Source organism: Centroberyx affinis, unplaced genomic scaffold (genome assembly GCF_046629955.1).
Source record: "Centroberyx affinis isolate AG114_WGS23_722 - 3 ecotype Tasmania unplaced genomic scaffold, CSIRO-AGI_Caff_v1 ptg003492l_1, whole genome shotgun sequence".
Lineage (NCBI taxonomy): Eukaryota > Metazoa > Chordata > Actinopteri > Beryciformes > Berycidae > Centroberyx > Centroberyx affinis.
In genome coordinates, this window is record NW_027281447.1 from 218,580 (window position 1) to 245,884 (window position 27,305).

General features: G+C 42.3%; 3 protein-coding genes across 3 annotated transcripts; all 3 read right to left on the reverse strand.

Moving 5' to 3' along the window:
• Positions 1-654: 654 nt before the first annotated feature.
• Positions 655-6,432, reverse strand: LOC139661286 (serine-rich adhesin for platelets-like). The gene is made up of 7 exons (XM_071539716.1): positions 3,923-6,432; positions 3,062-3,107; positions 2,446-2,598; positions 2,012-2,107; positions 1,622-1,744; positions 1,070-1,141; positions 655-788 (listed from the first exon to the last, which is right to left on the reverse strand). The coding sequence occupies exons 1-7, from the start codon at positions 6,413-6,415 to the stop codon at positions 751-753; spliced, it is 3,021 nt and encodes a 1,006-aa protein (XP_071395817.1). The 5' UTR covers positions 6,416-6,432; the 3' UTR covers positions 655-750.
• A 2,448-nt stretch (positions 6,433-8,880) lies between these two features.
• LOC139661285 (A-kinase anchor protein 12) lies at positions 8,881-17,113 on the reverse strand. Its single transcript, XM_071539715.1, has 6 exons — positions 16,972-17,113; positions 9,920-15,940; positions 9,577-9,763; positions 9,404-9,483; positions 9,225-9,316; positions 8,881-9,101 (listed from the first exon to the last, which is right to left on the reverse strand). Exons 1-6 carry the CDS (start codon positions 17,023-17,025, stop codon positions 9,041-9,043), a joined length of 6,495 nt encoding a protein of 2,164 aa, XP_071395816.1. The 5' UTR covers positions 17,026-17,113; the 3' UTR covers positions 8,881-9,040.
• A 1,198-nt stretch (positions 17,114-18,311) lies between these two features.
• LOC139661282 (uncharacterized) lies at positions 18,312-26,383 on the reverse strand. Its single transcript, XM_071539710.1, has 11 exons — positions 26,332-26,383; positions 24,199-24,525; positions 23,787-24,080; positions 23,166-23,471; positions 22,550-22,660; positions 22,141-22,302; positions 21,573-21,803; positions 21,091-21,390; positions 20,346-20,693; positions 19,523-19,798; positions 18,312-18,340 (listed from the first exon to the last, which is right to left on the reverse strand). The coding sequence occupies exons 1-11, from the start codon at positions 26,381-26,383 to the stop codon at positions 18,312-18,314; spliced, it is 2,436 nt and encodes an 811-aa protein (XP_071395811.1).
• Positions 26,384-27,305: the final 922 nt, after the last annotated feature.

The window sequence follows — 27,305 nt, forward strand, 5'->3', positions numbered from 1 at the left end:
ACAGAAAGAATTTCATCCTTTCAAGGTGAAAAGAAATTCTAGAAATGTATGTGAAGGTAGAAAATTAAAGTGTGCAGTGCAGAAGTATACAATTTAAAAAAATATATATATATTCAGCTAAATGGTGTCACTGGCAAATATTTGTTCAGCATTTGCTATCATACTTTCTACTCAGACTTCATATTTAAGTTGTACTTAAAATTGTTCTATTTCAGCCTCATTGCCAGCATATCTGATATCACGTCCCTTCAATACTCTGAATGGGATTGCAGAGTACAGGATTAACTTTTTCAGATAACATGAGCGTAAGATTTAAGATACATTTCCTCTTTACCCCTATTATATTAACATATTCCACTTGTTGTGGTGTTTTTTTCCCGTCCACTATCTTCCATATTGAAATTAGATAAGAGTCATCCAGACTGTAAGCCCTTTATTTAGACAGCGATGAAAATATCTTGACATGGATGGATATTGGACCGGATTACAGTGGAGAATATGATAATGTAATAACAGATCAGATTCTAATCTGCAAAGCTTTATAACATATGTTCAAAAATATATATTTCAAAATATATAGTATTTCAATGAAAAAAAGCAAAGAGTGTTAATGCATAGATGCGATTTTAATATAATCAACATTCTTTTATTGAATCAAAATTTAATATTTTAATTTACAGTGTGTGCGTAACTTAAAAACTTATATTAACGATCAATTCATAGTGCTATGAAAGATCCTTAGGATTCATATCAGCATTCATCTTTTCGTCTCTTGTACTTGAGTAGCTCTGAAAGAAATTAGGAAAAAATGTATCTGTAATTACAGACATACGATACACACAATGACTGAAATATTAACTTTCAAACATTTACACATATAAAACACAAATAAATGGTTGTACTGGATTTTGACTCAACACTAGGACCAAGAGAAGATCAAAGCCAACAGACCAATTAATGACACACGTAAAAAAAAATTTGTATTTTCCTTCAAGTCAGAGGTTTGCAACAATGCCTCCTAAAATAACTGCACTTAGATTCCTTAGAATAAAACCACAACAAGTCATACCTTCTTTCAGTCTCGTTATTTCTTCAGATTTCTTCTTGAGCTGTTGCTCAAGCTCAGCACAGTTGGCGCACCCTGCAAAAACATGAAACATAAAACCTCTGTCTGCCAAGATTTCACCTCCAACACACTATTTTGTTTTCAAATAAAAGACTTGGCTGAGTGAGGGCAAATACCCGATTGATGACACCCCCAAAATTATTATTTTTTTCCACCAACTGAGGCCATCTGATCATGGTGGTTGAGTAACTGCAATCCACAGAATTGATTTCAAATGCTCTACCATCTCCTTTGGTTACTTCTCACTGGAGTCACTGAATGTCCTAGAGTATAAACCCCAAAGTTGGGTAGAATTCACAGATGTATCTCTCTTTGAAATGTTAGCGTAAGATCTCCATCAAGTTTCCTATAAACACATGAATCTCCAACACGTCTTAGTATTTAAAACAGTACCCTATTAATGATACAATAACTTGTTTACTACTACTTCTCATGTTATATATTTGATAAAGTGCCTTCGGTTTGGCATATGAAGCCTGATTTAATTGCGCTTACCATGGCTTTGGGGTTTTGGGGTAGCTCTCTGACTAGTTGCAGGCAGCTTCAGATTTCTAGCTCTGCTGGCTGGATCACAGGAAGATGTTGAGGCTTCAGCACTAGCAGGTGGCACTGGAGCATCTAAAAGCATGATGACATAAAAATCCCAAGGACAACTGTCAACTCAAAGGCGTTCGGTACACGACCCATGCCTGCTTAGTCAGCAAACATGCTCAGAATGTCTAGGGTTTGACCATAGCCACAAGGACTATGTTGTACAGGTCGAGCTACACTAGGTATACAAGTTAGCCTTTATGAAAGAACCAACCATACAACCCATAAAAAAAACAAAACTTTATAATTGTTGTTTAAACTTTATAATTTAAAGCCACAAAACTCAGTATTTACCCATCTTCTTCTTCTTTGCCAATGGCAAAGCTTCACTGGTCAAGAGGTGCTTCTTTGCCTGGCTGGGTGCTTGTGCCGTCTTCATTGGGTTAGTGGCTGTTTGTATGTAAGGACAGGAGAAAACAGTGATTACATTGGATTTAGACCATGCATGTCACAAAAGAAACAGCCCCACTCATCTAAATATGATATCTTATATTAATTGCTGGTTCAATCCTCAGTGCTGAGAGCACAGATACTTCACAAGGGCTCAGTTGTTTATTTTTCAGTCATTTTGCTGCTGAATATTACGAACTGTCCAGACCAGCCAAGTGGAAAAACGTACTAACATTGAACTTTGATACGATACGATACAACTTTATTGTTATTATTTGTCGTTATATGTGTCAAACAAACCCAGAAATATACATAAAGCCTGACCACTGTGTGTGTACCTGTAGGTCCACGGGGTTTGTCAGTATTAGAGGAAGCTGCTGCTGTGTTGCTTCTTGCTGAGGGAGGCCTGAGGCTCGGTATGGCTCTCTGGGTGGTTGACGGGATGCGACTAGGCTGAGGTCTCCGCAAGCCAGTACTGGGCTGCTTGGATCCTAACATCAGAACAGAGGGAAAGACAGGGTGCACACACACCCGAGGGTGTTAGGCCTATACTTAGCAAAAACCAAGACTGAAGCTAAGCATGGAAAAACATTTTAGTAAAATGAAATAAAACTAACTTTAATGAAAAAAACAAAACTAAAAAACTAACATGAAACAACAATAAACTTGATTTAAGTGTTAAACTTGATTTAAGTGTTATTTTGATCAGTGTCACAATGAAAGTGATATGGAGTGAGAATACCCAATTGACTACAGTACATTGATGCTTACTATTCTCATACAACATTTTTCCTGTCAGTATGTATGCAAAACACGTACTAACACAGTGCGTACAGCCATGACCATGGAAATAAAACATTAACCTTAACATTTATGAAAAATCTAATTTTAAACTAGCAAGCACCTTCTGAAAACATGCATGCAGGTACACACACACTTGCACACACTGCCTACCTGTAACCGCAGTACGCCCATTGCAGGAGCTTGATATTCCTGTGGTCTTTGATACACAAAATCAAGGGAAAAAAAACACAAATTTAAAAATTTAGCTTATATATTGTTATATACTGTTATATATGCCTTATCCTGGCTTATCCCTGTCACCTCAATCAACTGATAAAAATTCTGTGAGTGAGCTTTATAACAGCAGCTAATGTTACACCAATGACACGTTAATATAATTGTGTTGCACTGCCTTTTGCACAGTCTACGTCTTTCTCAAGGCCCAATTATTTGTCTTCAATCTGCCTTCTCCCCATCATAACTGAAGTGGAATCAATAGCTGAAATCAATAAAGGATCATAGGTTTCACCTGAATTCATCTGGTCAGTATATTTCATGGAAACAGCAGCTGTTAGGGATGGGACAATATCGAAATTCAATGTATCGCAATACAAAAATGTGACAATATGTATCGCGGGGCAGAGAAATGAATCGCAATATTAGCTACATTTTACTCTGCTGTAATAATCATGAATGAGATGGCTTGCTCATCACAATTTCACAAGCTCTCTATCAAAATGATATTATTTGCACTTTGTAATGACATTTTTAAATTCTTGTTTACATTCTAGCAAGCCAATGCCATTGCTAGAAGGATTTGTGGTTCAGAAATAAACATACACCTAATTCTGCAAACTTGATACCACAAAGAATCATACTTTATTGTCATTAAACTTTTATTACATCGTATCGTGGTATCGAATTGTGTACCCCATAACGCGTATCGAATCATATCGTCCCATCCCTAGCAGGTGTTGTTTTAATTTTGTACACTCATTGTATTAAAAAAAGGATCAAATATTCCAATCTTACCTCCTGCGGGAGAGCATCTGAAGCAGCAGTATTTCTTGAGGCCTCTGCCTGGGCTCTCTGCCTAGTCATAGGCGGACCAGAGGGAGGTGGCTCAAACCTTCCTGGAATTGCAGAGACTGGCTTGTATTTCAATAGCTGGGATGCAGCTCTCGAAGGGGGCAACAGTGATTTAGCAGCAGAGACAGTGAAGAATGTCTTTCGGTCACTGACAATGTTTGATGGGGCAGCCACCTGGCTAACTGGCTTACTGGGGCCATCCGGCTTACTGGAGCCATCCCCATACAGCTTTTTCTGCACCTCTGCGGCTTTGCCTCCTCCTCGTTCAGCAATTAAGTTGATCATTTTAGAATCAGGCATGGGTGTAGACGTAACAAAAGAGTCTGACCTCAAATCTAGGGAGTCATCCAAGTTGAATGCAGCTGCTTTGTTGTTCTCCATATCCATGCTTTGATGGTCCAAAGTGTCAGAAAGCCCATCTGTCATAGGCAGGACTGATTGTGACTGTTCCTTGGTCTCACCTGTTTCAGCTCCAGAGACAGCCACCACAACAGGATTAGCTTCAAAAGTGCTGTCATGGAGGTCAACCGTCTTGGCATTAGCCTCTGCACCAGCTGTTGTCCCATTAAGTTTTGACAGTCCAGGAGTGTTGGCTTCAAAAGTTTTGTCTTTAGGGCTTGTGGTCAAGTTACTGAGCTTAGAAGAAGGCGGCATGTCCAAAGTGTTCTGGGGACTAGAGCTTGATTCTGACAAAGCAATTGTGCCACTGAGCTTAGAAAGAGGTTTAGTGTCTAAAGTGTCATTTTGGAGGCAAACTGCTATAGTACTAGTTTCACCTAAAATGATATTGCCATTGGATTTTTGAAGAGAATGCATATTAAAAGTGTTGTTCTGGAGAACACACAAACCACTAGTCTCCCTAGCTGAGCAACTGTGATTCATAACAGGGCAAGTTTCAAAAGTGTTCTTAGAGATTGAACTAATTTGATCTTCAGCCTCTGCAGTGGGGTTACCAACATTTGATGGAGGAAGAGCCAAGGTGTTATTCTGAGGGCAGGATATTTGAACAGCAGTGTTTAAATCGGTGGCGATGCTCAGCTTGGAGGTCTGCAGAGTGGTAAAGGTGCTGTTCACAGCCGCCTTCAGGCTAGGTTGCGGCACTTCACTGGTTAGCATCTTTGTGTTGTTGGGTTCCCCAGGATTGGAGCTCTCCATAGGCTCAACCTGAAGTTCAAATGTGCGATTATTTGAATTGCTACCACACTCCACATCACAAGTAGAGGACTGTGATATGATGCACTGAGCAGACTTGTCACTGGTGGAGGTCATGTCGTGGGTGACATTTACAGGAAGGCTACTAGGCAAGTCCTCAGCTGAGCTTTGAATCATGACTGGTCCATCATGTTCTGCAATGCTTTGTCCACTGAGCTCCAGCGAAGGCCTATTGTTTTCCAAATTATCGACTGTAGAAATATCCCGAGTGACTTCCAAGGAACCTTTGAGGCTGCTGGAGTCATTCATGGTTGTGTTTTTCCCAATGCACTGAGCAGATTTGTCACTAGAGGCGCTCATGTCGTGGGTGACATTGCCAGGGAGGGTACAAGATGAGTCCTCAGCTGAGCTTTGAATCATGACTGGTCCACCATGTTCCGCAATGCTTTGTCCACTGAGCTCCAGCGAAGGCCTATTGTTTTCCAAATTATCGACTGTAGAAATATCCCGAGTGACTTCCAAGGAAGCTTTGAGGCGGCTGGAGTCATTCATGGTTATGTTTTTCCCAATGCACTGAGCAGATTTGTCACTAGAGGCGCTCATGTCGTGGGTGACATTGCCAGGGAGGGTACAAGACGAGTCCTCAGCTGAGCTTTGAATCACAACTGATCCAGCAACCTCTGTCATGTTTTGTCCGCTGAACTCCGACGAATGCCTATTATTTTTCATACTATCCACTGTAGAAATATCTTGAGTGACTTCCAAGGAAGCTTTGAGGCAGCTGGAGTCATTCATGGTTATGTTTTTCCCAATGCACTGAGCAGATTTTTCACTAGAGGAGCTCATGTCATGGGTGACATTGCTAGGGAGGGTACTAGACAAGTCCTCAGCTGAGTTTTGAATCATGACTGATCCAGCGATCTCCGCCATGTTTTGTGCACTGAGCTCCAACGAAGGCATACTGTTTTTCAAACTATCTACTGCAGAAATATCCCGAGTGACATCCAAGGAAGCTTTGAGCCAGCTGGAGTCATTCATCGTGATGTTTCCCCCCCCTGGAGTTAGCACTGAACTCATCTCAGACTTCAAGGTTAGAGTAGAGCCCATCTCCAAGTCTGGATTTGTATCAACAACCTCCTCTGGCTTAGTGGCCATGTCCTTCAAAGATACAGGAGTCTCAGGCAGGATATGAGGAGAACATACAGTGGACCGAGTCACTGGCATAGTGGTATCAACTGTAACATCCAAGAGACTAATCTCTGGACAGATATCATCTTCCAGCATGAACACAGGAGGATTCATTTGACTTGATGGTTGGGCAGAAGAGAACCCTGGTCGGGCAGTGGAGAACCCTGTGACAGGACATTGTCTGAGGATTTCAATTTCTTTGTGGCAGTCTGCTGTGAACTCATGGTAAAGAGAGGACACATTCAGATCAGGATTTTTTCCATGCCTCAAAGGCTCTGGAGTCTTTGAGTTATGACATTTCACGCCAAGATTGAAGTATTTGAAAATTGGAGTTAGAGCAGATTGGAGATTGGAGATCCGTGACTTTGCTTTGCCTCCACTGTTGCCGCTATATGGAGCTGGGGTTGCAAAGTGGCAGCTGTTAGCGAGAGGCTTAGTTTCTCCACTTGGCTGTGAGGAGGAACATTCTACCACATCTCCGACTTGGACCTTGGACTTTAAAGTGCCTCTTGTGGTGCTGACGCTGGGGGGTGGAATATTTTCATGGCATTCGTCTGCCTCATGTGTTTCGGGATCACTATCAACAGATGCTTGCATAGTTGCCCGACTGGCCATGTTAGACTCCTTCTGGTGCTTTCTCACAAAATAAATGGGGCACACTTGCTTTTTGACACGACACACAATACATGGACTTCTTGACAAGTATCAGCAGCTCTTCTCAAATTCTCCTTGTCTGCAACCTGTGGATTGAATGAGTATATATGAATGTAAAACATTTTCATTTCATATGACTGAACAATTGAAACTAACTTGGAACCAACATGGCTGTTATTGCCAGGCTAATACTCCATCTAAGTTGGACATAAACCAATTTTACTTTACATTTTAGCTATAGGACTCTTCCATTTTTCAACTTAATGACTTTACCAATGGATAATGTTTATGTTATTTGATTAATAAAAAAGACCCAAAAACATCAATTACATATACTATTTTTACTACTACTACTATCCAGGAGATGCAATTTGATTGAAAAAACGTGATTCATGCAAAAAAAAAAAAAAAAAGTATACTGGATTCTGAGGAGGCTGATTTTCAAGTGTCTCAGTGGCCTACATTGACTTTGGTTATAGGTCACCCTTGTTACAAGGATATCTAGCAATCTCAGATAAAAAGGCCACACTGACAGCATTAGGGTCTTGGTGGATTTTGGTTTGAGTCTGCATAAGAGAGCTCGTCATGTATCGAGACTGCTGTCTGAGACGTCTGCGCTGCCAAATATGTTAATAACAGACGTCAATCTTAATTTAAGCCCGATGCCAAAACCTAACAAGTCAACAACGGAAAGTCAACAGTCAGCGTAACACAAAATAGATGCCAATTTAATAAACATCGCATTACCAGCGTTTTATTTTTACAATTTCGCTACAATGAGGGGGGGGGGGCGTGATGATTAGTTAAATATGCTACTGTCATCTCTGCTAATTAACCCTAACTAATGTTAATGCTAATGTTAGCTTGGTGACGTTAGTTAGCAGAACGGCGAGAACGGTTGACTTACCCGTGTAAACGAGCACTTCTGGAGGGAGATTGACGTCGGCGAAAATGATCGACATTAGCTTTAGGTATTGAGTCTGTTAAATAAAAAAAAAACGGTTCTTGGATTCCAAAAGAATATAAACACTGTACAGATATGAAACGACCACTTCCAAAGCGCTGTTAGTTTGAATGCAAACCCTCTTCACACTCATTGGTTAGAAAACGTAACCAATCGCGGACGAACACTGACGTATTCACTGAGTAGTTCCTCTCCGAGAATGGCATTACCGCCACCTATCGACAAGGGTGTGAACTGAGAATTTCCAATGTCATCTAATACTAATACTAACCTCAAATACTGTTTATCAGTCTTGTGTCACTGTAAGCTGCTACCCTTGCATTACCTTTGTATAGGAGGATACTATATAAATATTGCAGAAAAACTATGACTCCATGTAGACATGTCACAGGAACATTATAGTCATAGGATATAAAATAGTACAGTCAGTAAGGTCTCTCTAAACTCACTACTGAGTACCACAGACACACTGCAAGTCCCTATAGGAATATTATACAGATTTTCTTTAGGTTACTATCTTATTTGTCATCTAGTACCTCACTCTCTCAATATCTTCTGAAGATTTTTCTCCACCATAATCAGCTGTGTTCAGAAATATTTTCTTATCTGGAAAAATACCATGATCCTCTACTTTTCCTACTTGATCTGCTCCCTCATTGACAAAAAATCATTCTGTTTCACCTCAGCATACAACAGTCATTGTAGCAAAATTTCTCTCCTTGTTCCTTTGTGGACACTGCTGCCTGGTGCTGCCAAGCTTCAATGAAGTCTGATGTTGTGAAGCATAGTTGTATATCTTGGTTTCCCAAGTCCAGAAATACACCATGTAGCTCTCTCTTCTGTTGTTTTGCTGACTGAGATTTGATGCCAAATGATGCTTGTGTGTTCTAACAAGCCTAATATTCCTACTTTGTGCACTCATGTATCAGAAAATACACTTCCATACAGTTAAAATTTATTACAAAAAATAAAATGGTAGGCAAGAAATTCAAATTATGAACATATGGGCACTGTATTCAGCAGTTTGATAAATACATAAAAAAAAAGAAAACCTGTTACATAGTATAGTCAGAAATTTACATAAGGCATTACAATTCGTCTCCTCACTCCTTTGTGGTTTTCTTCAGTTTGTTCTTCAGCTCCGACATAAGTGGATTTCCAAATCTGGTGAAACATGATTAGACATATTAGAACCATAAAACGCACTGAACACAAGATACTTAATCTGTGCTGAATAGAGCAATGATAATTTATGAGTCAAATATATATATATATATATATTTTTACCCTGGATGTCTTGGTGGCATCCATTTAGGTTTGTGTTCTGCCTCCTCTTGTTTGGGAGCTTCATCCTTCACTTCTGGCTCTGTTGCAGATTTCTGTTGAATATGTGACAGTTACATACTGTATATACTTCAACACAATCACAACATGGCATTAAAACTATTAATGCCATATTAATATACCTGTGAGGAGCTTTCTGTGTTATCTTCATCCTTTACCACCTTCCGTGTCTTTTTTAAAACAGGAAAACCAGCACCGAATCCTGAAAACAAACACGTATGACATTTTTTACCCAATATAAATAATAATTTGCAGTGTAACAAAGTAAGCCTTTTCTTTCTGTTATGTGACCTACCAGGCAGTTTTATTCCGATGCCCAAGCCTCCCAGTGGCACGCCTTTGACTGGCAGACGCACAGAGGGGGTGGGATCCACAGAGGGCCTCTGAAGAAGGGTGCGGGGATCTTTTGGCGGCCTCACACGGCGGTTTTTAACAGCAATTCTTGACTTTTGAGCACTGAAGTCCAATATAGAGGCATCTACCTGCCATAACAATAGGAAAAAGAACAAGCAAACATCACATGCACGGCATTACAACGCCATCTCTGTAGGTCATGAGTGCAATTGTGTGATGTAAATATGATTAAGTGAAACATTTTATTTATGGTTTATTTAAATGTGTTAATTGAGAAATCACACCTCACACTGATCTCCAGATTTTGTCCTTGGTGGCAAAGTGAACCGTGGCTCTTCCTCATCCTCCTCCTCCTGCTCTTCCTCATCCTCCTCCTCCTCCTCCTCCTCCTCCTCTGTGTTAATCCCAGGTAAGGATTCAGCGATCGCCTCTGACCTCCCAGGCTGATCCTGACGTTCAAAACTGGTCTCCCCATGTGAAGCAGATTCTTCCCCTGACCAAGCCTCTGACTCACTTCTCTCCCCGAGAAGCACAGACTCTGCTTCCTCTGTTTCAGTATATTGTCCTGAATGTTTGATTTCATTTGGAGAGTTAGACACAATCTTCTCAAGAGGCTCATCTTTCATTTGTACTTGCTCGACTTCGAAAAGCAGTGATTTAACATCTACTTCTTCAGCTTCTTTCCAGTCAGTTTTCTTGGCTGGTTCGGACTCATCTATCTCAAGATCAATCTCCCTCTGTAATCCAGTATCACTCTCCACTGATTCCACTTTTTCTTGTGATTTATCTGGTAACTCATTATGTCTGGTCTCTGGCCCTGTTGAATCAGGAGGATTCCCTAGAAATCCTGTCTGTCCGGGTATTGCACATATGGATTGGCCCTCTTCAATAAATGATTGCCCTGCCTCAGCTGTTTCCTTCATCAGTTCATCCTGAGCTTCAGGTTGTTTTGCAGACAATTCAGAGACCTCTGCTGACTCTGGCATACTCTCCGACGTCCCATGTACACCTTGAAATGATCCAGTACCAGTTAAATTCAATAGTTGAGCCCCGTTCTTTGGTGTGCTCCATTCACCTAGAGATTGGTCCAGCAATCCTGACTCTGCTGCTGATGAAGATATTTCAGAGTCACTCACTAATCCAGATTCCCCAGAATTTAATCCCAATAACTGCTCTTTCTCCTTCTCTGTCTGCACTGACGGTGCTTCGTCTGATCCTACTTCTGATGGCTGCATTTCTATATCAGTTTGTGGTCCAACCTCTGGCTCCTCCAGTGGTTTGCTTTCTTCTGTTTCTATGAGAATTTTAGGCTCCTTGTCGTCAGTGTCCTGTGGCAATACCGTCTCTATCCACATGTCAAGTATCTCTTCATCAGTTTCATTTGCATGTCCAATAACTGAGCTACCTGCTGCTTCAGCGTAACTCTCCTCTGATTCTGTCACATTTTCTCTCATTTCATGCGTTGCCATTTCTGTTTCCGTTGATAACATAAGTGTATCTTTTGGTTTGGGCTCAATTTCCATTGATTCATCAGACAATTCGGTGTCAATCGTTGTCTCTTCATTTCTAGTCTCAAGTAGTTCACTTGATAGTTGATGTTTTGTCTCCACTGACTCAATTGGTGGCTCAGTGTTTGAATCTCTAGATGATTCAGACCCTGCAATCAAAGCATTTTCTTTGCCATCCGTTTCCTTGGTTAATCCAGCTGCCATCTCCACTACCTGCAGATTCAATACTTCAGTGTCATTTTTGTTTTCTGATTCACTTTCTGCTGCCTCCTCCTCCTCAACTCTGAAGTCCATTTCCTCAATATCTAACACTGCATCTTGCAATTCTATTGCTATGTCTGGTTGTTCTACATTATTATCCTCAAGTAATTTAGGCTCGGTCTCAACTGACATCAAGCTAGATTCAGTAGTGTCTTTTGGTAGACTAGAGTTCCCGCTGCTGTTCTGCTCTGACATTATGGCGTCTATTGATTCATCAGAGAGCCTTGTCTCTGTCATCTTCTGTAATTCAGTCTCAAAGAAGTTCACAGTTTCATCTGAGTATCCAACCACATCCTCTGCTGTTACAGCTGTTGTCTCCTCATGTTGTTTATCTGTCTCAATCACGAGTCCATCCTCCACGCTGGCGGTCTCTCCAGCATCAGCTTCTCTGGAATCACCTATTTCTCCATCTAATTCTAATTCAACCAATGGGCCTTCAGTCCTATCATACAGGTCTTCTTCTGTCCCGCTAGTTTCATCTGCTGAGCCAACATTTGTCTCAAATGTCTTTTCTGACTGTTGGCTGTCCGTCTTCATTAATGCATCCAGTCGTTCCACTTCCACCAATAAGTGTCCTGATGCTTGAGTCGCTGTGTCATTCACTGCTTCACCCAATGGTTTCTCTGTTTCCTGTGGCAGTTCATTGTTTGTGAGGCACAGTATCCCAGTGTGGCCCTCCACAACCATATCAAAGCTATTCTCCGTATGTTCTGTCCTTTTTGAGCCTTGTTCCTCTTCCATATGCTCACTCATCAGTAAATGGCCAGCTTCAGTGCTACTGCCAATGTTTTGGAAGCTCTCAGGCTCTTTGCTCTCCACCCCTTCTGGTAATTGGGTGGTCTGAATTTCCTCGTAATCTCCTACTTCCAGGAAGCTTTGTGTTGTATTTTCATCTAGCTTATGGCCATTGTTGTATTCAGGAACTCCCTCTTGAGTTTCCGCCCATGCTCCACAGTTTAGGTCCTGAGGCACAGCAACAGGCCCTTCGCATGTCCCTAGGGAAATATTTTTGAGCTCTCTGCTTATTTCCCCTCCATTGTTGCTGTCAGGTTTTGCTGTTACTGTTACTGTACTGACTGTACATGCTCTGTCCATATGACTTTCTGTTTTTTCATTTTCACTTTCTTCGTCTATGTTGTCTTTCTCTGTGCCAACAAATCCCTCATCTACTGGAATATTTACCGTGGCCTCTTCTGCTTTTTTGTCACTCATTGTCCCGTGATGGATATGCTCCGATATTCCTGAAATCCCTGCACATTTCTTTTCAACAGCATCTTCATCACTTGGTTTGGTTTCCATTTCCAAGTCATCAGCCTCATAATCTTGGTTTCCATCTTCAAATTCATCTCTGTGCACTTCTATTGTAGCATTCTGTGTCACGCCTTCACTGCATGTAATATGTTCAGTCACAATGTGTTCTTCTTCTTTGCTGTCTTCTGTAACCGCTTCAATGTCATCTTCCTGTTCTGTCCCTTTATCTAATATCTTGTTGTTTGCAATTGCTTCCCCCTGGTTGACATTTTCTTCTTCAGTTGTCACGCCCTGCTCCCTCTCAACCACTATGCTCCCATCTTCCTCCTCTTTCTGATCTTCAACTTTATTGTTTGCAGTTCTTTCCGTACTCTCAAGCATCATCTCCTCTTGTCTGACAACAGTTATCTCATCATCAGCCACAACGCTGCTTTTGTTGTAGGCCATGTGTAAGTCAACATGTAGCGCTACGTCTGAAGAAGAAACGCCTGGGTCTTCCTTTACATCTCTGTCCTCATCTGACACCTCTTCACAGATTGCTACTGGTTCCTGGTCTTGTCTTGCAGGATCCACTAATCCCTCATTAGACTTGAGGCTGTTTTCATATGTCACCCCTGCATCTGCCTCGTTCTTCTGCTTCCCTGCGTCTTCTACATACATGTTATCCTCCACCTCTGCACTCATTTCTGTGAACATGCACAATTTGCCTCCAATTTCATCTGCCCCCAAACTACCAACAATATATGGATCTTTGAAATGTCCTGGTTGATCCTCAAGGAACAGTTCCTTGTCCTCTCCCTGATCCTTGACCTGGAAATTCCTCATGGTTTCATCTACTATCTGTTGATCATCAGGTATCAATGCTGCATCAATCTCCTCCTCAGGACCAGTTTTTCTGCCTGTTTCTGCCATGTCTTCACTCACTGCATCATCTGTAAGATTTGGTGACCTGATGTTCTCATGTTCTTCATACTCCTCAAGCTCCTGAGTCCTGGTCCCATCCCTCATGCAAAGGTACAGTTTCCCATCACTGTTTTTTTCTTCTTGCTCTTCCTTTGCTCCCGCATCTTTGGCGATGAGCAGTCCTGTGTCTTCATCTCCTGTTTGGGCAACCTGTTCCTCTCTCATACCCTCACCTTCTCCGCTGTTGAACGATGTTACGTATTGCATGTTTTCTTTGCCAGACTCTAAGTCGATGTTGCAAAGTTCCCAGGCAACAACTGGTGGAGATGAGTCAACCACAGAAGCTGTTGCAAGAATTGCCAGTTCCTCATCTCCTCCCCCTCCACTGATGTCACTCTCTGCACTATTAACATTACCAGACTCACTGTCGGACAATTCAGTGTCTATCATTGTCTCTTCATTTGTAGTCTCAAGTAGTTCATTTGATAGTTGATGTTTTGTCTCCATTGACTCAATTGGTGGCTCAGTGTTTGTATCTCTAGACGATTCAGATCCTGCAATCAAAGCATTTTCTTTTTCATCTGTTTCTTTTGTTAATCCAGCTGCCATCTCCACTACCTGCAGATTCAACACTTCAGTGTCATTTTTATTTTCTGATTCACTTTCTGCTGCCTCCTCCTCCTCAACTCTGGAGTCAATTTCTTCAATATCTAACATTGCATCTTGCATTTCTAATGCTATGTCTGGTTGTTCTACATTGTCATCCACAGGTAATTGAGGCTCGGTCACAACTGATTTCATCAAGCTAAATTCAGTAATGTCTTCTGGTGGACTAGAGGTGCTGCTGTTCTGCTCTGACTTGATGGCGTCTATTGATTCATCAGAGAGCCTTGTCTCTGTCATCTTCTGTAATTCAGTCTCAGAGAATTTCAAAGTTTCGTCTGAGTATCCAATCACATCCTCTGCTGTTACAGCTGTTGTCTCCTCATGTTGTTTATCTGTCTCAATCACGAGTCCATCCTCCACACCAGCGGTCTCTCCAGCATCAGCTTCTCTGGAATCACATAATAATTCTCCATCTAATTCAAATTCAACCAATGGCTCTTCAGTCCTATCATACAGGTCTTCTTCTGTCCCGCCAGTTTCATCTGCTGAGCCAACATTTGTCTCAAATGTCTTTTCTGACTGTTGGCTGCCCATCTTCATTGATGTGTCCAATTGTCCCACTTCTACCACCAATAAGTGTCCTGATGCTTGAGTCACTGTATCATTCACTGGTTCAGCCAATGGTTTCTCTGTTGCCTGTAGCAGTTCACTGTTTGTGAGGCACAGTGCCCCAGTGTACCCTTCCACAACCATATCAAAGCTATTCTCTGTATGTCCTGTGCTGTTCAGTTTTGAGTCTTGCTCCTCTTCCATATCCTCACTCACCATTAAATGGCCATCTTCAGTGCTACTGCCAATACTGGTTGTGATATTGAGATGGGCCACCTGTAATACGTCATCACTACTCTCATTTTCTTCTCTCATAGATGCTTCATATGTTGCCCCTGCATCTTCCTCATTCTTGTGCAACTCTTCTACATACATGTTATCCTCCTCCTCTGGGCTCATTTCTGTGAACATGCACAATTTGCCTTCAATTTCTTCTGTGCCCAAACTACCAACAATAAAAGGATCTTTGAAATCTCCTGGTTCATCCTTAAGGATAATTTCCTTGTCCTCTTCCTGATCCCTGACCTGGAAATTTCTCATGGTTTCATCAACTATCTGTTGATCATCAGGTATCAATGCTGCATCAATCTCCTCCTCAGGACCAGTTTTTCTGCCCGTTTCCCCCATGTCTTCACTCACTGCATCATCTGTAAGATTTGGTGACCTGATGTTCTCATGTTCTTCATACTCCTCAAGCTCCTGGGTCCTGGTCCTAACTCTCTCAAAAAGGTACAAATTCTCATCACTGTTTTTTTCTTCTTGCTTTTCCTTTGCTCCCACATCTTTGGCGATGAGCAGTCCTGTGTCTTCATTTCCCGTTTGGGCAACCTGTTCCTCTCTCATACCCTCACCTTCTTCAGATGCAGGGTCATCACTCCCTCTGTTGAACGGTGTTATGTATTGCATTTTTTCCTTGTCAGGCCCTAAGCTGATGTCGATATTGCAAAGTTCCCAGGCAACAACTGGCCGCGATGAGTCAACCACAGAAACTGTTGTAAGAGTTGCCTGTTCCTCATCTCCTCCCCCTCCCCTGATGTCACTCTCTGCACTATTAACGTTACCAGGCTCACTGTCAGCTGTGGACTCCTGGACCGAGTTTGTGTCATTGTTGCCTGTGTTATCAGCCTCTGGCCTGAGGAACCTGGTCACAGCTTCTGATATATAGTTCTGAGAGAGAGAGAGAGAGAGAGAGAGAGAGAGAGAGAGAGAGAGACCAAATTAGATCCAAACTCTTTACAACATGCTGCCTTTCAGTGTAATGGCTCCTGCCCAGAGAGTGACCCCTTACATCAACTGGGCCTGAAAAATACTGTGGATATAAACTACTCCCAAAATACAAGTGTTTAAACAAATTGAATTTAATATCAAAATTGACAACATCAGCTATTGGCAAAATGAAAATAAAAGAATAAACAAATTGAAATGTTATGATGATCTGCATAGAAAATATGAAATTGCAGATTATCTTATGAAAATAAAGGACAGAAAACAGAGCAAAACTCAAGCAAAGTACAGGGTCAGTGACCATATCCTGGCCATTGAAAAGGGATGATAGAAAGACGTGGCTGGTCACGGAAGACAGAATCTGCTTCCACTGCCATGAAGGAGAAATAGAGACAGAGAGTCACTTCCTGATGTCCTGTATAAAATATAAGGGAGTCAGAGATGCGCACCTATCTGCCATTATGCCTAACACCCCAACATTTACTGACTAAGAAAAGCTCAAGGTGTTATTGGGAAAAAACTTTCAATGTTACTGCAAGGTTTGTGTTTAACTGTCACCAAATACGGGCGGCAGAAAATATTGAGAATGATTTTGTAAAATTTGTCTTGTGAGAAATGACCCCCCCCCCCCTCCATCCCTTCCAAAGTCCTATACATTGACTTCAGTTGTATTGAATATATTGATTTTATATGCTGTATCTTATTGTACTATATATAATAATTACTTTTATATGCTTTTACATGCTATTGCTGATATGTGCAGAATCTGTATAATTATTTATTTGTTTATCTGTATCCTTTGCAAATGCTGTGACAACATAGATTCTTTCTGTCACGCCAATAAAGGAAATATGAATTTGAAGAGAGAGAGAGAGAGAGAGAGAGAGAGAGAGAGAGAGAAAGATTAGGTTACTTTTCAAATGACACCTGCAGCAGTTATCTGTTATCTCATTAGATGTTTTCTTTCAGCTCACCCAAACTGTCCAGAAACTTCTCTGGGCCCTGGAAAACGGACCTGGAGGATCCATCTCTTTGTGTCACTTCGTGTCCGTTGACTGTCTGACCCTCTGACGAAACAGATTGCTTGTCAACTTAATTTTCCCAGTGAGCACGAATCAGAAATACGGCAGCAAAACATTTGGCATCTGACATGAAAACGCGACAACGTTTGGAGATTTCAGCTGATACTCACGCTGAAGTTCCTTATAGAGAGATGTCCGGTGCATCAATATGAGGAAGAGGATGATGAACACGCAGCTCGGTCGCCCCTGCACTTTATGTGTTGCAAATGTGCGGATGTGATCACAGGTTTTGTCAAGTCAGGCCACAATACAAGTGTCATCGGTTTTAGATTCCAGTGTTGATAACATTGAACGTTGATTCATGACAATTAACCAATAGTAGCAACTTTCGTCGGGGAAGAATTTGCGTCAGGACGTCCCATCTGAGAATATTTCTGTTTTTAAAATGTATATATTTTGTAGCATAAATATGTAGCTGATATTCTATTGTAAATATTAGTATGGTCGTATTCGGCCAAATTCATTGCTCTACTACTCTAATAGTCTTCATTTTGCAGGGCAGCACCAACCCCCCAACACACACACAGACCTAACTTCCACAAACAGCACAGCCATGGAGGAAATATAATTTGAGAGGAAGTTGTAAAGTAAATAATAGCTTAATTGCTCAGTTAACACAGAGCAGAAAGCTTCACAATGTAGAAAGCTCCACAGAATAGAAAGGTTCACAGAATAGAAAGGTCCACAGAATAGAAAGGTTCACAGAATAGAAAGCCTTGCAACAGCTTAAGACTGGATTGTGTGAGGTGATAACACTGTGGTCAATGTACAAAAAAAGACGGAACTATTCTTTGAAATGAGAACTAATTTCAGAAGCCGTGGTTTACCAACAACAGATCTGAACTGAACTGAAGTGAACAGAGCTACACCAGTAGGCTAGAGGCTAGCGTGCACATTTGCTTGATGAGTCATTTTCATATTAACAAAAACTCAAGACAAGGGAAAATCTTTCTTAAAAGGGAATCAAATTTTTATTGTCAAAATGCAGATTTTGAAAAAAACCCCACAGGATTGGATTAATATTGTAATATACTTTGTACAAAAATATGAATACATTTATAAAAATCAAAGAGCTGGTAGAGAAAGCATGGATGACAGATTAAGAACATAAAGTAATAAATAAAGACCAAAAATGATAAAAGTAAAACCACACATAAAAGACAGTTTGATATCCTAAAAACATGACCAGTACTTTACATCTACAGTAGAACTATGACAGGGCAGCTGGTCCTTCAGGCAGATGACACTTCCTCGTTGGGTTCTGAAAGAGACCAATGAGGGCAGGTCAGGTTGGAGAAAACATTCACAAACTTTCTGTTGTGGCCAGTTGTGTGGCAGACTGGAGGTTTAGTTCTACCAACATTTCTCAGAGGCAGAGCTGGTTTGGAGGCAGAAATAATCGTATTGGCTGAATTAAACCTCAATGGGCGGAGCCAGAGAACCACAGTCTTTTAGTTAACTGGCAAACTTGAACGCCAAGAGCTTAGAGAGAGGCAGGCAGTACCATCACACTCAACCAGGTCCATTGTTATGTTAACTTTGTTTGGTGTTTGTAACCAAGTACGGTCATTTGAGACTTGTAGCAGTGTTTTGCACTCAGTTTACACACTGAAGAACGCCTTGAGCCAAAAAATCTGTGTTTTTCCTTCCCTGCCCCATCTTTAATAAAAGATGTCCATGTTTAGCCTACAGACTGTTATGAGTGCGAACCACTGCTACAATTCACAAAACTTGAATGGCAAACAAGGAATTCTGATCAAAATATAAACAAAAAATATAAATGGCAACAACTTTTTTCATTCTGTCATGATCATGGCATTCATGAACTTGGAAGGTCAGCAGGCTATAGCTAACTCGCTTACCAAGACAGCTATAGGCCAAAGTACTGTCTCTGTATTCATAATATTCCCATGATGTCACATGCATTTCTATCAATATGGTGCTTTACTATACACACAGCTCATTGGCTGTGGCTGTCATTTGATTGCCTGTTAATTTATTACAATCACCTGTTACTTTCCCACCAAGATGGCAGTGTGGTGTACTTGGATGGTCAGCTAGGTTAAATAGCTAATATAGATAACTTGGCATTGCTAGATTGCATTTTTTCAGTTAGTAACAAGAGTGCTGGGCTTCATTATTTATTATTATTATTTTCCTCCTCTCTTACCTCTCGCTTTTTTCACTTGGCTTCAGTCTCCTTAGCCAGAGAAACTGTGGATCTTTGGCTCCGCCCACTGAGTTTTAACTCAGCCAATGAGATTATTTCTGCCTCAATATCTGTATAATTAAAACTCCAATTTGCAGATGATGTGAATGTTTGTGTTCCAGTTTAGGAATTGTTACATTATATAGTAAAAATGATGTTTCAGTGACAGATATATTGTTAAATTTACTAGCAGATTGAATTGTTATGGTTGCTCATGGCACAGCGGTGTTGTACCTGTCCATGTTCGGTATACAGGCAGCTGGAGTGCCGGGTGTGTGATCTCCACACACACTCTCAGTCTCGCTCTCTCATCTACTCTGGGGCCCCTCCTCAGGTTGACTCTGTTTATGTGCAGTGCGCCTGAGTCTTCCTCCCTCTCTTTGTCACTCTCATCTTCCTCCTCTGTCTTCATTTCCTCTCCCCTCTCAATGTTGTTATTCTCCCCATCCACCTTTTCATCGATGTATTCAATTCCTTCAGCGTCAGGGTCTGTGACAGCAGCTTTTGTTTCTGCAGAGAAATGCAGACACAGAAAGTTACAAAAGAGTCACAGAATTACAAAATCAGTTTATCGTTTAAGCCAGAATAAAGATATGAACATATTGATGGTAAGTTAAAGACAAATACTTATTGCATGTCCATTCCTCCGTCTCTCCAGCTGTTTGTCTGTCCGACTCGGCCGGCTTGTGGACCTCTCCAGGGCGCACACGCTCCTCAGCTCCCTCTGTCCATCATCTCCTATCTCCTCTGTCTCGTTGGACACCAGCGGCGACAGGGTGTGTCCACCTGCTGCCCAGAGTAATTTGACCCTGGGGTGCCCTCCCTTCAGCAGGAGAGAGAACACGCCGACCCCTTCGCTGCTCCAACAGACCGAGAGAGACGGAGGAATGGAGGGAGCGGCTAAGGGAGAGGGAAAGAGAGAAAGTGTGTGTGAATGAGAGTTGAAACATGGGAGAATTTGTCTGACTTTTATCCATAGACCAAGGGAGGAACGCGGAATATTCAAAAGAGGATTTTATCACAATATATAAAGTTATTGACTTGTAATGATTCATACCAATGTCAACATTTCTCCAGTGTCTCTCAATAGGCTCGAGTAGTGAACAGTGCTCCACTCTACAAACAATCCCTCCCCCCCTCTCTTTTTTCTCCTGATTGGTTCCCCTTCTTCTCAGAGTGGCTGTAGCCCGGTAGAGTCTGGGATGCGTCTGTATGGGACCCCACACCTCTCCTCCCTCCATCACTTCCTCCTCTCGGTCGTCTTGCTCTCCCTCTCTCAGCTTCAGCCAGGTGACTGACAGGTTGGGAGGGTAGAAGCCTGTGATGTCACATCCCAGGGTCAAAGGTTGATCTGGGGAAGAGGTGGAGCTGACTATCTCCGACACGCACGGCCTCTTGATGAAACCTATTAGGAATCGGGTGGAGAATTAATCTTTCTTTCTCCATACAAGATACAAGGCATCGACATAATAATAACAATAATAACTTATTTTTTATAGCACCATTCATACACAGAATGCAACTCAACATGCTTTACATACAGTAAAATACATGGATTAAAACAATTACAAGCAAAAAAAAGAAAAAAGAAAGTAGGTAAGTAAGGATAATAATAAAAACCTATATACCTATGATACCTATGATTTACTGCATTCCAGTGTAGGAATGACCATCTATGCCTATACAACTTATAAACATTACACTCTTCTCTACTCTATCAATACTCTACATACACTAATACACATTTTCCCTTTGTTACTCTCTTTCTCTTCTCTCTGCTCCAGATTCAGCCTCCCTCTCACCTCTGGTCTCGCGGGTGACTGGCTGTTTGAGGGCGATGTGGTGGACACTGACCCACACCTTGGTGCCTCCCTTCTCCAGCTCGCTGCGGGGCAGCTTACACTGGCTGGAGGCTGAGAAGAAGCCCTCAGCGTCAGGTCGAGGGGAGGACAGGGCCTGGGAGGCCACCGGGCTCAGCTCGCCGCCCTGGCAGAACCAGCGGAAGGTGATGATGTCTGGGTGGAAGTGGGAGGCCTGGACGGTCAGGGAGATGATATCTGGAGGAGAGAAATTGGAGGGATATAGAATTAAGAGGGGAAGCACTTTTTATAGAACCATGACAGGAGGATCTACTGTTTGCTGTACCTGAGTCATCTGCTGTCTCCGCTAGCTGAATTTCAGACACTTCTGGGGCAGCTGAAAGAAAACGTTGACAGAAAATTCAGTTATAGTATTTGTGATAATCATTATCACAATTACCGGACAAGAGACAATCTTTCCTCACCTAGAATTGTAAACTTCTCCGACACCCTCTCCACCACCACCTTGTCCTTCCCTATGTAGGAGACCTGACACTTAAACACGGCGCCCTTGTGGAGTGAGATGCGGGGGATGAAGGTGAGCGAGGAGAGCAGCTGCTGGGTGCCGGTTCCTGAGGAGTGCAGCGGCCCCTGGGTGTGCAGCTTGTAGTAACCCATCTCGCCTCTGGAGGGCAGGAGAGGACCCTTCTCCGACACTGGGGAGGTGAGAGTGAGACCGTAGGGCAGATGGATGGTGGTTAAGGGGTTATAGAGGCAGTTAAAGTTAGTTTTGGAGGGTCCTACGTGTGTTAGGTTGTTATTTGTTAGCAGCATTAAAGTGTAAAAGAGAAAACACAGTAAGTCTCAGGAGCAGAAATACAAAGCAGACAGTTAAGTCACACTGCTATCTCATGTGTTATCATACATTTGCCATTGCTTTGTATTTAAAGTATTCTAATGAAATGAATCCAAATACATTTCCCAATCCCTGTCTTCCTGAATCGATTATTCATTAGTACCTCTGATTATCTGGATATTTTGTGGCCCTCCTACCTGTGAATGAGGTGTCAGAGATAGGGGTGTCATTGAGGAACCATGCAGTCTGGACCCGGTCCACCCTCCTGCCCTCGATGCTCACTGTCACCCTGCCCTTGTGACCCACAATCACCCGTGGAGGGAGGATGACCCCTGATACATTCAGAGACTTCTGTTTTTCTGAGGCAGGGCAAGGGGGAGAGAGATAGAGGTAATAACAAGAGTCAGTGAGAAAAAAGAGGTGGAGGCGTCAGGCATTATGCAATATTTACAGGGGGTTGCTCAAGCTATGCAAGCTATGCATCCGGTTCAGTATTCAGGTTCAGCACATTTTTCTCACAGCCTTTTGGACCTAGCCTTGATAAATTCCACTGCTCAATATATTGCGTATACTGTTGTTTTCATGGCATGGCAGGATCTGACTCACCATCCCTTCTCCTCCATGAAAAGCCGAAGCAGAGCAGGAAGACCAGAACCAGAGAGATACACATCAGAGCGACAGATGCTTTGGCTGATTTAGTCAGCACTGGATCTTTATCTGAGAGGGGACAGAAAGAGAGAGGGGAGCTGGGCGAGATTCCTAGACCTTGTTTGTGTTCCCTAAATAACACTTAGTATGCAAGGCATGTAATAGGCAGCTATTTACATACTGTCACTGTCAGGTGTAAACATCGTAAATCCAGTTTTGGTGATTTTTATTTTTTAACTTCAATACAGGCTTCTCTATGGGTTGAGACAATTTATGAAACCTTTTCCAAACCAATTAGACAAAGTCTCTTAAAGTCATGGTGGTCAAGCTAAAAAGAAGGCTGCTTTTCTTAGTTTCTGAAAAGTGGACATTTTAGAGATACAAAGCTTTGACTGGACAACAGCAATATATTTCTTAAAAAACATACAAAAACAATACCACTACTTGCTCTTCTACTACCACTACTACTACTATTTCCTCTACTACTATTACTTCTACTGCCACTACATTATTACTATTAGCAGATCTTATCTCCTGGGTTATTTGGACCAGTCAAATCAAATGTAAGCCTAACCTGGTGGGTCCAGTTCTTCCAGGTAGGCGGAGCTGCGGACTGGGTGTGTCACCCCAGGTTGGTTGACCACACACCCCACCCGCCCGGCCTCCTCCCTCTGCTCCGGGCTCAAAGTATAATAGCGCCTGGTTCTGTAGGTCCCATCGGGGCCCTGCTGCGTCCCCGGGGGCTCGGGGAGGACGGTGCCATTTTGAAGCCAGGACACAGACACTTCCTCTGGGTAGAAACCCTCAATGTCACAATACAGAGTGAGGGGAGCGCTGCGGGAGGCCGAGGGCACGGCAGACAGTCTGACCGCAGGGAGATCTGAGGAGAGAGAAGAGACGGTGAAGATAAAAGTATTAAAACCTTGTTGGCTTAATTAGGCAGCACAAATTGTTGTCGGCCATCATCGCAATTCACTTACAGCAATCAATCACTAATATTCACCGAGATTGATGGCCAGATTTACCACAAGAATGTAAGCCAAAGACAGATGCTGAAGAAAAAACCCCCAAAACAAAACAAACAAAGGGAAAGATATTGTGCAACCTTTTGATCCCTTTAAAATATCCGGCATGTGCCATAAGATGAGACCTGTGTGCAACAAATAGCGACCAAACGGATCGTCCTGTCACTCACAGGTGATGTTGAGTTGGAAGTCCAGGATTTGATGACTGCCAGCGTGTGCGACCTTGCAGCCAAAGGTCACATTCTGGTCCTCCTGGGAGGGGTAGAAGGTCAGGTTGCCCACAGCGCTGTAGTAGCCATCCGCAGTCTGTTCACCTTCAACCTGGTGGGGAGGATGAATCACGCGGCCATCTCTGGTCCAGGAGAAAGAGACGGGAGGAGGGTAGAAACCGTCCGCGCGACACTCAAGCTGGCTCTCCGTCTCCAACACCACCCACTGCTGAGGGATCAGGAGAGCGGGGGAAGCTAAAACAGGGGGAAAGAGAAAAACAAGGGGAAACAAGAGTTCAGCAACAGCTCCAAAACTATGTCTCTGTCCACAACTGACTACTGAAAAACCAACATCAACTGAACAAAGACATACCCAGGATACTCAGAGTGACATTACTGGAGCGCAGCTTAGTGGCGTTGTAGCTGACGGTGCAGTCATACACCCCCTGCAGGTTGAGACTGGCTTTCAGGACGGTCAGTGAGAAGTTCCCATTGACAAACTGACTGGTGTCCCAGCTGAAGCCGTCCTTTATTTCCTTCGCTGCTTCTCCGAATGAGGCAATGTCAGAGCCGTTAGTCACCCAGCTGACCTCAATGAGAGACTCGTCTATTTTACCCCCCTCTGCAGAGGGAGGGAATGTGACATTGCAGGGGAGGATGGCACTCGCATTCGGGCTGGCCTTCACTTCAGTTGGAGAAGCTGTAAGCAGAGAAAGATAGTGTTAGGAAGGGGAGAAAATGAAAGAGCCTGTGCTGAACAGCAGTCACTGAGCAACCTTGTCTATACTAGGACAAGGAGAGTCTGTAACATTATATTGAGGAGATTGTATGAACTCTTGGTGAAATGAGCCTTTAATATTAGGCTTATTGGCTGGATTTGAAGAGTCTGGTCCTGAACTGTAGCTGAGGATGTCGATCAAAAATACATTCCTGTCCAACCAAAGGGGCAACTAATTTAAATGAAATAAAAATTAAATTATTTGTTTGAGTTAAATGTGCCTAAATATAGTATTTTAAGAAGTGTCATGAGCTGCGTCAGCTGTGTCACTCAGGCTGAGGATGTGGTCAGCTCGCCTACAGTGTTCTATATCAGCTGCACTTCTTTTTTTTAGCACAGTAATTACCATTAGAACAATAGAACAGGAACAAACTACAATAAAATTCCAACAATAAAATACCTTTCGACCTGGGCAAATAGCATTGTGTTTATTTATATTGGCACATGTCATAAACCTGGATGAATAGTGATAAGGAATTTTGAGTCAGGGGTTTCATGAAAATTTCCATTTCACATTCTCACCTTTCAAGTCTTTGAAGTCAAAAGTTTCAACACACTTTCTTGAATTTTGTGACATACTTCAGGGTAAATACAAGGTCTTTCAGCTAGGTCCGGCCCCGCTATATCAGCTTAATCAATAACTAGTACAATAAATAGTTGTTGGCAGGTATAGAGACAAGCAATGGAAAACTTTCTCTCTGAAGTGTTTATGTTGCAGCTTGTTAAGAGTGACAGATGGGCACATCATAGCAGGATGACAGGGAGGAAAAGAACGAGAGAGGGAGTTTTAACAGACATGATTGATGCTCTATGCGAAGGTGATTAAGTCTCTAACTGTCTAGTGCTGATTATAAAAGTATGAATATTCACAATTAATAGAAAACAGGAGACTGATCCACCAAGGAGGGGACGCTTATTTCACTTTATGGTCTGAATTTAGAGTGATTTAAGAGGAATCTAGGACATTCAGGTCAAACCAGAGCATTTGTTTCTAAATTATTTGAATTTGGAAGAAAAATGATGGGTTGATAATGTTAAGAATATACTTTACACTGTTTGTAATAGTAATGGTCCATTAGAAATGAAGTGCGGAGCTCACATTTTTGGACACTGTGGAACGAGATATTTTAAACTGAATGGAAGCAAGCGGCTGACAATGCTATTGGCCTATATGGATATTAGATTTCTTATAAAGAAACATTGCCATCCTGAAAATATACAATGTGATTTGATTTCCAAACAGTGACTCTTAACACGACTAGTTTCTGAAAATGCAGGCACATGTGAATAGTATTACACTGTCATGGTCCAATATCGTTACTGATCCTAGTCGTTACTGGTCCACTTTGAAGTTGACTTTCTATTAAAATACAATCAGGGAAATGTCATGAATTCTGGTCAGGTGCATGTTGGCCCTGACATGACTGAATATGACCAACATGCACCATCAGGTCCAAATTCTTTTACACTTATGTCACCTCTTACCACCTTATAAAACCAGTACAAGCTCAACACAGTCTCATTACTGATTTGCAATAAGATTATCAGAAAACATCCTTGTGGCAACCCTCCCATTCAGAGTCCACCTGAGAAAGTCAATGCCTACATTTCCCAATTCCACCTGGTCAGCTCACGTTTACGCAAACCAGAGCATTACCTAAAAAAACCACAAAAAAACCCAATGCAGGCATTTTATCATGCCTGTGAGGCTGATGACACAATACTCACCATGCTTTATGAGAGTCAGGAGGTAGACATAGAGGAGGACTTTACACCGCATGGCCAGGCTTGTCTTGAGACAAAGTTCTTATCATCAGCCCCTCTCGCACTCTTATATAGAGCTGTGAGGTGACAGTGGGCGGGCTCGTCTTGCCAGAGGGGAAATAAGAAATATTGTCCCTAGGCCTCACAGGAGAGAAAGGAGGCCCTTGATATGTGTATGTCCAGCTGTAAAAAAAAAACGAGGACTGATAGAGCGAGGAGGAGAGCAAAAGCGAGGGAGGAAAAGGAGGGAGATGTGCAGGGAAAGTGGTCACTTAAAATTCAGATGGGCCTCTGGCCAAGGTTTTGGGGCTACTTTACATTGGTGCAGTGTTGCCGTGAACAAACAGTGAGGGCGATCCCACTGAGCTTATGTGGGCAAACACTCAAGTGAGAATACCCCTCTTTTCTCTCCGGAGGAAAGTTACTGTAGTGTTGCGTTTTGGAGAGAAAGAAGAGAAGAAAAGGGAGAAGGGTTCACAGCTTCTTCTCTGATCCGGCCCTGTGCTATCTCCCCGGACAGATCGCTGCCATGATCGCTCCCTCTGATTGTAGTTAAACTTTAGCCAGAACAAGCGCTTGAAGTTTGAACGAAATCGTTTACGGCTTCACCCCCCTCTGAATATTCATTAACTTGATTAGCTGTTTAAAATGGTTTCACTTAGCACTTAATTGGTCTTCACACACACATCAGTCACTGAATGTGGGTTAAATTCTTGTTTGGGAATCTGTCTCATTGACTGTCAGTTATCGTATTGTTGCCTTTGACAGTTTTCCTTTCTCTTGTTCCCTCTCTGCTATGCTTTGCTTTAGGTTGAAACAAAAGCCAGGCTTGGGGATTAAAAGAGGTGATAAATACACTCCATTTCTCAGTGTTTGTTTGTTTTTGGCGGCTTGTGTTTGAGGGTCACACATGGCTCTCTCTGATTCTATGTCTTGTT